Source organism: Numida meleagris, chromosome 1 (assembly GCF_002078875.1).
Source record: "Numida meleagris isolate 19003 breed g44 Domestic line chromosome 1, NumMel1.0, whole genome shotgun sequence".
Classification (NCBI taxonomy): domain Eukaryota; kingdom Metazoa; phylum Chordata; class Aves; order Galliformes; family Numididae; genus Numida; species Numida meleagris.
This window is the reverse complement of record NC_034409.1, coordinates 152911611-152924768: the sequence shown is the minus strand read 5'-3', so window position 1 is coordinate 152924768 and position 13158 is coordinate 152911611. Positions and strand designations below refer to the sequence as shown.

Below are 13158 nucleotides of genomic sequence, written 5' to 3'. Positions count from 1 at the left end.
AGCAGCGTGTGGGAATCCAGTGAAATATGATAACGGCAATATTAATAGCAATTGAGTAGGTGTCCAAAGAGGTTAAAATTTAGCGCGAGCCTGCTGCTAGTTGGACAGACAGTGCTGGTCTCCTGCGTGACATACCTTGCAAGTAGTGGGTGGAGAATCCTTCGAACCCTCCAAAGTCTTCCTCAGTCACGTAAGTTAAGGTGCCGGTGTCGGGCTGCAGTGCCTAGAGCTTGGTGAGGAGCTTGGCAAAGGGCCTTGGCTGCCCCTGGGCTGGGGCAGGGCTTGGCCAAGTCCTTCAGAGGGCATCTGGGTGGTGGAACCTCAGCCTTGGTGGTTAGAAGGTCAGAAGGAGAACACCGATACTTCTGTTGACATAGAAATCTGTGTTCTGTTTGTGAAGTCCTGTATTACTAAGATACGTAGCATGGAGGAAGGGATGGGAAACAGATAGCTTTGCAGCTGTTGGGGTTTCTGGGCTATTCGTCACCAGGGGAAGGGTTTGGCATTGGGCACAGTGCATTTGTCACTGGCACATTCCTTTCTATCAGTGGGAGTGTCTCTGTCCCTTCTTCCTCCCCGTAAATGGATGCAGAACTTTCTTATCTCTAATGACCCATTACTACTTCTCAGCGGATAACTCATTTAGGGGAAGGGGAGACTCTGATCTGTCTAGATTTTTTTTTCAAATCCGTATCTGCATTTCCAGTGTGTTTCTGCACTAGAAACAGATACTCAGAAAGCCAAGGATTCTTAAAGGGGTGCTGCAAATAATCTTCCAGAATTTTACTGACATCTTGTATCTTGGTTTTGGTCTTGAGCCCCACGTTGATGTTCTCCCTGGAAAATGATTAAGTGTGGGAGTAATCTGCTGCCATGAATTGATAGTTTCCAGAATTTAACATGTATTGGGATCTTGGGGAACCAAACCAAATAACATTTGGAAAACAAAACCCAAACTATTGGGTATCTATATTAAAAGCTTTGAAATAAGTGAACCTAAACGTAAGTACTTAAAATACACTGCTCTACTGTAAGGAGATACTGAAAATATATGTATACAGGTGTTAGCAGTCTAGTTGATTTCTTAAGGTATTGCAGTCTGCTTGCTACTATAAATTGTATGACTTGTCTTGTCAATTTTTAAGAATACCTCAAAGTGCATTAAAATAATAGGAAGCTGTCCTCGTGCCTCAAACCTAAGCCTTGGCAGAAGAACAGGAAGCAGGCTGAGCCTCTGGCTAGATTCTCATCACCGTGGTCTCTTAGGTTGTTGGCATGATGAGCTCCTCTTCCACCAGGCCCCTCTCTGCTCCTGTATGGCAGTGTGCTAGCTTTGCAGCTGTATAACTGACACGCTTGTGCTAGCATGCTGTAAATCAGATGAGTGAGTTAATTTGGGCATTAAAAATACATATTAGAAAAACCCAAACAGAGAAACTGGCTCAGCCCTTTGGTCCTGATTCACAGCGTGAATCAGAGTTGTGTTGGCGTAACCACAGGGCAGCAAACAGAGGCAGCTGGAAGGGAAAGAGAGATCAGGAAATCCTTAAGGTAGAGCTGCTGCCAAAGCCTTTGTATTGTCAGGCAGGGGCCTTAGTGACTAATTTTGCTATTTAACCTTGAGCAAACAGTGGAGCTGGGAATAAATTCCTTGAGCTGCAGCTCAGTCTGTTGTTGCCATGTTCCTTTCTTTTATTATATAGCGGTCCCTATTAGAGAAGCATTCATCCTCTAATGCCGACCAAGCGTAAAACATGTTGGTGAATGTGCATTTTGTTCAAATGTAACTAAGGTATTTGGTATCTAAGCATATAATCTACTAACAAGTGCACACTATTTTTGTCCCATTTGTCTTTTTTTCTGTTTGCTAAACGATTGACGTAGTTCAGATGATTTAGACAGAGGGTATTATTTCTCCATGGGTGGTTATTTCACGTCTTTTGTAGCAGCGTTCAACCTGAAATTGTTGTTATGCTTCGTAATTATTACAGTATCCCCCACACATTGTTATCTCATGGCCTTTAGACTCTTGTGCTGCATTTGATATATAATTTCCAGGATGGTTAATCTTGAAGTTGTTCATAAACTTTATTGAAACTGCTGCCAATACTTAAGGTTCTCACTTCATGAATGAAAAGCTGTAGGTTTTGAATTTGGGAATTCTGTGCTAGTTGGAGTTACATTAGGTGACACTGAAGTTACATTAGGTAACCCAGTCTTCTTTTAAACTTCAGAACAAATTCTAAAATGTTGAGACTAGCAGGAGCAGATGAAGCATACACAGTAAAATTATTTCTGTAGAATGCTGACTGTTCTCTTTAGCAGCTTCTGTTGCTTAGTTCAGACCTCTCTAGTGAAGTTGCATAGTTAGTGAAATGACAAAACCTTTGGGAAGAGAGAGAGATTAATTTTTGAAATTTAATAAAATGATTTAGTAAGCAGTGTGGAACTGTCATTTGGACAGGAGCGCACTGCTTTTAGCAGATTGTTTTTAAGATGTGTCTTTGGTTGTATCCTCCTGAGCAAAGCAGCAACCTGCTTGCATTACAGCACAATGGCATTCATTTATTCGAGCCAGAAATTATATTACACAGAATAATAATTTCATAAAGACCATTGTTTACACCAGCTGGGTTCTGTCATCATCATTTTGAATTAAAACATCAAATTTCTTTTTGGAATTGTCTAATGTATGATTGGTGTTTAATTTCATTGATGAAGGCATATCAGCAAGTTGGTTACTTCTTCAGTTGCTAGAACAGCTTTCATACGACAAATGTCAGTGTAATCAGTGCTGCATGTGCATTTCAGTGCTTGTGTTCAAAGACTTATGTTCAAAATAAACTTGTAGCTGTCCACAAATGTTTAAAAAGGTTAAAAGCTGCTTTGCTGAAGTTCTTGCATTCCACATCTTTGAACCTTTCATCAAATACAGTGTGAGAAATTGAGGGTTTTGGCCATGTTTTTAGAGCCAGAGAGCCGTATGTGTGATAAAGAAAGCAAAGGTGAGAGCAGGAGCTCGCTGTTGGGTAGTAGCAGGTTGTCAAAGAAGGAAGGCTCCTGCATCCTTTTAAAGCTGCAAAAGGCTTTGCTATGTTGCAGAAGAGGTTTCTGCCAATTACTACTTCTCCTAACTTAGTGTTGCTGATATGACCTGTAGTTCAAACCTACACATCAGACCATGCGTAATACTGCATAAAATTTACATTTGGTGATAGCAGTTTATGAAGCAGAAACTCTGTTTGATATAACTGTTTCATATTGTATCATCACAACATTCTATCAACTTGCTATTTTAAAGGCAGTATGGGGGGCTGGGGGGCAACTAAGCAATGGATTGTGCATGCATAGCTTGGTTTGTGAGCTTGGCCATGATGTAGATGTAAGAGGCTCTTATTTCAAGAAGCAGCTGTGAAATCTAAAGGTGACAACAATTTCTTCTAAGGCATTCCAGTAAGATAACAGCATTGGCTTCATACATATATATAATTTTTTTTTTTTTGCAAAAACACTTATAGATTTTGGATTTGCACAGATTCTGGGCTATACATTACTCATCTGGAATCCCCCCCTCTTCCCCATATGTAAGGGCTATCAAAGAATTAATATATACCTATGTTAATGAGCAATTGATTGCTCTAGATTAGCAGGAGGTTTCTTGATTTATATGTTCTTATGCTTGGACTTATCTATCAAAACAAATTGTTTAAGGGATCAGAGGCCAACAGGCATACCTCAGAGAAGGAGAGTAGTAATGCATGAAAATCATAAAGCTGGAAAAGCTTTACTAAGGGTAAACAGCTTGACAGCTTGCTTCTGTTGTTAGCCTAGCAAACGTGAATGGAGCATTGTCTCCTGTTTATGTGTGTGAAATGTTTCTCTGCCTGCATTTGGGGCTCAGTCATGCTTACTAGTTTATGTGAATGTTCTTAAGTTTTATAGTACTTATAGCCCAAGTATGTAGGCATCGTATGTTCATGGTTATTCGAGTGTAGACTATATATAAAAATACAAAAGCAACTGACTGTTCCTCATGTTGCAAATGACCGATACAAATGATCCCAGAGAACTCATGAGGAGCAGAAGTGGACACCATGTTCAATCTCAGAGCTTCCTTCTGAAAGCTGGTGTGACCAGCTGGGTACAGCCTGTAGCTGACTAAAGGCAGAATTTTTCGCTGTTTACCAGACTGCTAAAGTTTGGAAGCTGACTTTAAGGCATCCTTAGCAAGGATATGCATGTCCTCTGCTTTTATAATTGCAAATAATGAAGGAAATTCTGTCCTAATGACCTTAAACCTTCAGGCCAAATAGCATAAACCTTGAAAATACTCTCCATCAGGTATGGGAAGTATAATACTGATATTAGAAGAGAAGGAGAAGAGAAGGCTCTGGGGAGGCCTCATTGTGGCCTTCCAGTACTTGAAGGGAGCTTATAAACAGGAGGGGGAACAACTGTTTACATGGGTGGATAGTGATAGAACGAGGGGGAATGGTTTTAAATTAAGACAGGGGAGGTTTAGGTTAGATATTAGGAGGAAGTTTTTCACTCAGAGGGTGGTGATGCGCTGGAACAGGTTGCCCAGGGAGGTTGTGGATGCCCCATCCCTGGAGGCATTCAAGGCCAGGCTGGATGTGGCTCTGGGCAGCCTGGTCTCATGGTTGGCAACCCTGCACACAGCAGGGAGGTTGAAACTAGATGATCATTATGGTCATTTTCAACCCAGGCCATTCTGTGATTCTATACACTATGGTGCTTATACAGCCCCACAAGAACAATTTTCCATTCTCTTCTTAGTAAGCAGCCTGTCTGTAGTCAGTACATTAGGTAGCAGCCATAGCACATACATCCAAAAAGAAATCCATGTGCTCGTGAAGAAGACAAAACATTTCTCCAATAAATGCTCAATAAAAAAAATAAATACAACAGCAACATATTTCAGGAAGGTTTTTAAAATATACACGTAAATATTTGACATTAAGAGATGTGTTATTGTGCAGGTCAGGTGCATCTCATGATTTTGTGCTCATGGCTGCCTGATTTCTTCATGATGGGCATGGCAATCCCATCAGTACTGAGTGGGAGGATGCTCTCTTCAGACAACTAGGAAAGAGAAGAAGCAGTGGCTATGTGGGCTGTGTCCTGTTGTGTTTAGTGTTTCCCTGAAGAGTGCTGTCCGTGTTGCCAGACCCTGTCACGATTTTGCTTCCTCACAACTGTCCTCTGTACAGCTTACTTTACCTTTCCCTTATAACCATTTGACTAACCTGTTCCCAGATGGCCGGTAGTAGAATATGTGACCTGACGCATCATGGGTCTGGATCTTGGACTCTGCGTAAATATTTCTGCTACTGTATATGAATTCCACACCTTTTTCAAATCCTCTTACCCTAACTACTGTTAGTGCTTGGTGATTGTTTTTTTTTTTTTTTTCTGAGAATGTCTTGCACCAAAGCAAAACAAAACACTATTTCCAACCCTACAGTAGCTTTCTTCAAATGTCCCAGCTTTTTTTTTTTTTTGTCTTAAATGTTCTATGCAGCAATTATTTTGGAAAATGTAACACAACGGGAAGGAATTTGCTTTCATATGGAACTGAAGCTCTTCCTGGATAATAGAAACTATAGTGCCCAGATGTTAGCTTGTTTTTCATGATGTTGTTGGTAACTAAAAACTTAAGCTAATTGAAAGAGCCTGGAACCTTTCTGAATTGTTCTCAAATCAGAATCTTTAATGATTTCTTGCTTTGTCTGTAATGACTGAAATAGTATAGTTATGCTTGATAATTCAAAGTGCATTGCTTTTTTGTTTCTTTTGAAATAGTTATAGTTTCATGTGTTCTGTAGTTTCTAATTGGGCTTCAAACCTTTTAAATCTTGAATAATAATTAAACTTAATCAGATTTTGAAACTGTTTTGTTTTCTTTTTCCTCATTCCCTGCACTCCCTCAGACCAGAGGAGACCAACAGAAGAGTGAAAAACGTAAGACACTTATATCAATGGTTTCTGAAACAATTTCTTGCTAATTTTGATAAAATATCTTTTAAAAACATTTTTTATATTTCTGTTTTTGGCATTATTGCTTATTTTATTCTTCAGCTGTTCATTCAAATTAGTGCCATGTTGTGATCATCTCTATGGGTCTTAATTTTTCAAACAAATATAATAATTAAACAGCACTTACATCTGATTACTTGTGTTATGCTGCATATAATGTCACGCTTTAAATAGATTTGATGGAAGTTCTAGCTAATACTGTAGACAACATTTTTGTATTTCAATGTGGAAAATCCCTCTTAGCAACATGGAGAGATGCTTTAATGCTGGTTGAGAGGGATGTAGTGAACTTTATATTTCATTTTGTTTATTTGATGTTCCTAGGTTTTGATTACATTATATTGGCTGGGGAGAAAAGCACAAAGTAACCCTCACTATAATGGTCCATATCTCAATCTTAAAGCATTTGAGAAGTTATTAGGGCAAGCACTGACTAAGGTAAGGAATCTATTAGAAGTAGTAAGTAAATACCCTGATATCATACTTTGCAACTCTTTACAACTCAAAATCATCTCTTGGTGGGTTTAATTTTAGTCTTAATTTGGGGAATACTGTCATGGTGTTTTCTTGTTTTGTTTTGTTTGCTATCAAAGGCTGTGTGAAAAGAATGATTTTTAGCTTACACTGGTTCTTCTGATACCAATGTAATCAAGAAATTCAGAGTCCATCTCCTGTGATAGGTTGGTAGATTGTGAATAAGCCTTGTCTTGATTCTGTTTGGCTGAAATGAGAGAAATTTAAGAATTTGTGTCGACTCTTCTATTCAAGCTTTTGTATTTTTCAAGGATTGACATTAGTCTTTGTTAGAGTTTGTTTGTGCAGTCAAGACACGTTTTTAAAATTTTTGAGTGAAAATTCTCTAGTAATATTATGCCTTAAACTCTTATGGAAGACCTTGTAAAATTTAATCCCATAGGCACTTGAAGAGTCCAGCCACCTAAACAGAAGTGGCAGGGATAGTGGGTACGGTGATATTTGGTACGTGGACCGAGGAGAGCCCTTTCCATCTTCAGCAAGCCACAAAAGAGACGATTCCTTCGATAGCTTGGACTCTCTTGGCTCAAGATCCTCCACAAGCTTTTCATCAGACATAACCTTGAAAGGTGGCAGTGAAGGTATGTTTTCCTCTTTTAAATCTTTTGTTAACACATCTTATGAGAGTGGGAAAAGACAACGTATGGACCTGATTCTTTCAGTGCCCAGTACTTAAAGTGACTTGGAAGGCAAGTCTAATTCTGCAACTGCCACAGTTGTGTTTTCCTAAAGCAAATATTGACCTTTAACAGTTGATTGATAGAAACAAAGCAGTGCCCACAGGAAGTTTACTAGGAAGGGCTGTTAGGACTCATGCTTCCACTGTCACATTAGGATGCGTGTCCCTGTGGGGTATTTTTCTACAGTTCAGGGAGGGCAGTTACAAGAATTCAGATCCTGATGAGTTCACCTAAAACTGCAACAGTTTCAAAAACTTTTTGCCTTCTTCCTATCGTGTATGTATCATATATCTACATTTTCACTCGATCTGTGAACATTCAATGTAAGTAGTGTTTTTCCTATCTGGGTTAAAAACTGAGTAGTAGGTCTTATTTTTAATATTTTAAATTATCATGGAAAGAATGGTAACAAGAAAATCTGTGACACTAGTTCCCTATAGCTCTACTCTAACCTGTTTTTTCTCCCTGATAAAAAATGCAGAGTGAACTTGTAGTCTAACAACATAAAAACAATGAGATTTTAATTTCTGTTCCATCTGCGTAAAGTAAAACTATTGGACCAGACACGTCACGTAGATCATGTCTGATCTGAACAAAGCAATGTATATAGCCATGCTACATATGTGACATGTACCCAGGGCTTCTAATGGATGTTAATATGCTGAGATGAGCATATTGTTATACTCTTTGCTAGTAAGTTGGTTTTGTTAGTAAATATGAGTTGCAAATGTGTTTTTAATTTAAAAAAAAAAAAACCTTCTCTGATGTTTTACTTCTTCAATTTAGAGGTTAGTACTTTGTTTCAGGCAGGCAGCAGTGATAGTGAAAGAATGGAATGAATGTAGCATGAGCATGCAGACCAAATTCAGCTTAACAGACCTTATCACAGCCTCAGAACAAATTTCTAAAAATACCTCTCCTACAGTCCCATCAGTAGTTCAGCAACTTTCCAGTGGAAACATCTCGAACATGGAGTTAAACTGACTTTAGGATATTTCAATATAACTTTTAGATAGGAACTCTTATCAGGGAATAATGTTTGTGCCATCTCTTTTCTCCTCTGTCCTCTAAGGTTGTGATAGTGACACAGACTCAGAACTGCCTTTCAAGATGCGTGACTCTCATAAAGATGACAGGTCCTATCGAAGGATTTCTGTAATTGAACCAAAACCTGCTACTGACTTCAATCGCTTCTTACCCACCAAAAACAAGCAGCCAACGTATATGCCAGCACCCCTAAGGAAGAAAAGAACAGAGAAGAATGAGGACAACAGGAGGAGTTGGGCAAGCCCTGTCTACACAGAGTCAGATGGAACATTTTCAAGGTACTGGTGTGTGCAGTCTTTGTAAAGCAGAATTTCATGTATATTTTTAACAAATGTTTTCTTTATTAGTTAATGAAAAAAAGCTGCTGTTGCTACAGTTGAAAGTGAAATACTCTATGTTTTAAGGGAAAGGAGAGGCTGCTGTGGTTGTTTAGGTTTTTGTTATTATTATTATTGTTTTCCTGTTATTTTCTTTGTCAGCTTGACTTTCTTCCCTTTACTCAAAAACCAGAAAACTAGTTGTGTTGATGTTGGTCAGACTTGATGCAGGGGGGATTTAAATGATCTTAAGTAAAGTCCTGAGTGAGCTAGATGTACAACTTCAGTTTCTCATTAAAGTTTTCCAAACTATGGTGATGAATTTCTCTTGTCAAACTTCTTAGTATGCGCACTTGAGATTAGTGTGCAGTTCTTGGGTTTCATCATAACTGTCATGACTTCACTGTCTTCGTTCTGTTCCTGTTTTGGTCAACCTCAGTGGACGTGAAAGGAATCCCGTAGCTTCCTGCCAAAATAGCAGAGCAGAATGTGGGCTTACAAATCCAGCTTCCCTCCAGATGATCTATGAGTATGACAGTGGCTCTGATTCAGAAGATGAAAGAAGGATGCCCGACGTGGTTATGGATGACTTAGCAAAACGTAGATTTCTAGTCCAAAAGAGCCCTGTAAGCTCTGCTGCACCTGGACATCATTTCGTGTTGCGCAGTGACTCTCCTAAATCTTGCTCACAAGAAAATTATTCGGCTGGTCCACTAGCTGCAATGCTTGAACCACTGAGGTCAGAGATACTAATCCAAGATCGAGTAACTGTTTTATTACCTAAATTGCAGTCCATCAATAACTCAATAAAGTTAGCCTTCTAATCTGCATTTTTATAGAGGTGATAGATTATTGTGCCTTTTCTGTCAAATTTTTGTCAGATGTGATAGGATGCCACTATAACAGTTTAACATTTTTTGTTATTATTTCTGGTACTGCAGTGGTGGAATTGAGAACTAATTTGCTTCATTCACAAGGTTGAGCTCCTGAGCCAAAAAGCATGTATTTTTTGCATTTTTTTTGTCAAGTTGCTCCTAAAATATCTTAACTGATTGGGTATTTTGAACAGTAACCAGAGGAGACAGAGGCAGTTGGATACTAAAGAGGAAAACAAACAAGGAGTTAACATTTCTCCAGAATTATCTGGGTATTTTGATGAGGACGAGGAAGAAGAAATAGTCATGCCAAACATTGAAAAAGATGATCTCTATTTTCGCAAGCTAAGTTCTTCAGCATCAAATACAGTGGTTCCTTTTGACAAATTTCTTCCTAAGTTTTGGACTCCAGAAGAAGAATTGCTATGGAAAAAAATCAGGAAATCCTCTTTCAAACCCTGGTATAAAGAGATTCAAGGGTTCAGGTGCGTTTTTATGCATGCCCCTGTTTCTCTCCTGTGTGCAAAACCTTTTTTTTTTTTAAGAAAATAATTGAAATATTATTTTCATTACAACTGTTGCACTCTTGACACTATGCATTGTACTAAATGCATACACTTTTTTGTTGTTGTTTTTTTTCTTTCCCTCTGCTTATTCTTTGTGCTGTTGTACAGTAGAAAGAAATCAGACTCTGAGGATATGGATTTTGCGTACAAACAAAACTCTGCCATTGTTGCTAACCAGCCAAGACCAAGTTTTGAATGGAATAGCAGTTGTAGAAGGGATCAAAACTATAAGCCAACTGCTGAATATATGGGAAGCTCATTGTCACAGATTACAGAAGGAAAAATCTTGGAATCTTCTGACCAGCCCAGGTTCATACTGCTGCATGAGCTGTACTCTTGTTGCATCAAAACAAAGTGTCTGAATATGCAACAGCTAAATGAAATTAAACTGCATCCTGTGATGTTATGCTTCTTTATTATTACCGGGCTTTTTTTTTTTTTTTTTTTTACTATAGCTATAGGTTGCTGGTCGTCTTCTGAAAATTGTAAATGTGAAAGGATAACATGATGTATAGGGTTACTAGCTTTGTGTGTGAGCATGCAAGTGTGCTGTTTGTAGGCAAGTCAGTACGTCTTGTTACATTTACATTGGTTGATGTGCACTGTGCGCTGGTTAGTGGTGGTGAATGCCAAATGGTATAGTTGTGCTGCTCAGGATACTGCAAGTCTAAAACAACTGTATATCTCAATACAATTGTGATCTGCTTGTATTTTGCTAGTTAATGATATTTTACTTCCTTCCTTTTGTTTTATATGCTTCAGTCAGTTTTTGTTACTTCAGGCCCTGCAAAAATACTCTGACTACTTGTCTTCTGAAACGAAGACCAAAATCGATCCTACTTCTGGCCCTAGGCTCATAAAATGTAGAAAGAATATTTCCTTTATACCAGGATGTGATGAAGGAGACACTGAAAATGGATATCCGTACCCAGATCTAGAAAACGATGACTTGTTTGTTCGCAAAACTGGGGCTTTCCATATCAATCACGTTGTTCTCCAGGACCCCCAGTATTTCAAAAAATTCTCTGAGCAGGAGCCTCCTCTAGAGGGTGAAATAATTCTGCAACCTAGGGAAGGCCAACCTGTGATTCCAGATTTGGAAAAAGATGACATGATATTTCGTAAAATCCTCTCTCAGAAAAAAGAGGTGCCTTTATCAGGTGCTCCAGACAAGTACCACCCTGCACTCTTTCCTGATCCTTGGAGTCTTCCAGAGGAAATCCGGTCCAAATTTCTATGTTTACTTGAAAAAAACGCAACGCCTGAGGAAAGAAAAAGCAGTGGTAGAGTGCTGTCACCGTCTTCCCGACACAAGAGGGACGATATGCTGACACGCAAGATTGAGTCTTGGAAAGTGGGAAGCAGCATGCAGCCAGTAAATTTTATCCCAGGTCCATGCAGTGAAGAAGACTGGAAGAAGTGGGAAGCAATCAGGGAGGCCAGCAAAGTTAGACACAAGAAACGTCAGATGGTGGAGAGGTCAGGTTGTGTCCTGCACGGATTTGCTTGAGTTAACTGAACTGTATCCATTCCGAAAAGCATCATCTTGTGCTGAGCCATTCATAGAGTGCAAATCTATAATTTGTTTATGTCGTCCTGGACAAGCTTTTTATTTGCTTTCAATAGAAGCTTATGACTGCAATACCATATTTTCATTAAAAGTGTGTTATCTTTTTGTAGTTTCAGGCTGCAGTTCCAGAGAAAATATACAATAATAACCACTTCTGAAACACATGAATGCTTTAATGACAAATTCTGGGGATGGACATCCTTATATTATTGCTTGCATCTGAGCTTAAAAATGCTTATAAAATGTTTTACTACAGTTTAGAGATGTTTCCAGTGGTGAAAAAAATATTAGTATTCTTTTGCCCATCCGAAGTCATGGTGCATGCGTGCAGTGCATCCACATAATTTTAAATTCCATGGTGGCATATTTATTCTACCAGTATTTTTCTTTGCTTTCATATCTCATATAGTCCTAATTAATACTTTCCCATAATCCTCTCCTGGTATACCCCCATTTTTCTTTTCTTTGACTGAAGTCTTTTTTTTTTAAACTTCCTAACTCTCCTTCAGATTTTGTATATTGGGAGACTGGAGGGGTTTGAATGTTTCCTTAGCTCTGAAAATACGGCATTGCAAGTTGCAGTTCCACCAGCTGTGCCTCCTTACTTTGTGGCTAAGACGCTTCCGTGTTGCAAGTGGTACTTTGATGTCATTAAATTTAATTTTTAAGCTTTATGCTGTTAACAAGGTGCAGGCTTCACTGAGGAACATTTCTGAAGCGCTCGAAATAATTTCACATTCTAAGAATTAATTCAATAGAATACTCATATTCAAGAGTACTAAAATTCCTTGAATCATGCTGAATGTGTTTGATTCTCCACTTAATGTGTGAAGTTGTATATAGGATGTTATATCAATTGCATATATTACTTGTATTTAGCATCAGAGATGGCTGAATAAGCGAGAGAACAGCCTTTGTGAGCCAGGCTTCTTTTTAGGACTCAAGTTGACTTTAGTTTTCATTTCTTGAAATGAGTATCTTCCGAGAATCGTGCTGTTTAGCAGCACAGGAGTAAGTGATGCAGAATTAAAACAAGGCTCTATTCATGCTGCATTTCTAAATTGGAAGCATTGGAAACTTACAGGCGGCCTTGTTTTGTCAGTTTTCTGCCTGACTTACACATCATGCGAGTCTTGATGTGCTTCTACTTGTGTGAGATCGCTAATGTGCTACTCCATGCTGGCTGATCCTCAGGCTTTCACGGTTTCACCTTCGTGTAGTGAGAGTGCTGGTGTACTGACGATATGAATGTTGTTATGAATATCAAGCAAAACACTGAATCTTTTCTTTTTTTTGGTTTCTAATTTCTCAGACTGTTTCAAAAGCTTTCTGATGAGCAAGGGTAAGTTCATAAAAGCTTGAAAGATCACGATGCTATTTTTGCCTCTCGTTTAAATTTGCATGCATGCACAGTAGCTAAAAACTCGTGCTCGAAGCAACTTGTGCATGATGCTTTGTTCTGTGCTTGAGCAATTTACATAACAAATACAAGACTAAAAGCTATGCATCTAG

The 13158-nt window shown here is 38.7% G+C and overlaps 1 protein-coding gene across 6 annotated transcripts in view; it reads left to right on the top strand.

Annotated features, from left to right (window-relative positions):
* Positions 1-13158, top strand: part of LMO7 (LIM domain 7) — a 130114-nt gene that overhangs the window by 80087 nt on the left and 36869 nt on the right. For 4 of the 6 annotated variants that reach the window (XM_021417272.1, XM_021417252.1, XM_021417236.1 and 1 more), the window contains exons 5-9: positions 5952-5982; positions 6382-6495; positions 6974-7172; positions 8344-8596; positions 12959-12988. In XM_021417272.1, the coding sequence (XP_021272947.1) occupies positions 5952-5982; positions 6382-6495; positions 6974-7172; positions 8344-8596; positions 12959-12988 (627 nt within the window). Of the gene's footprint in view, positions 1-5951; positions 5983-6381; positions 6496-6973; positions 7173-8343; positions 8597-9074; positions 9375-9704; positions 9996-10184; positions 10386-10838; positions 11556-12958; positions 12989-13158 lie in introns of all 6 variants that reach the window. The other 2 variants (XM_021417278.1, XM_021417243.1) reach the window with 2 other exon arrangements.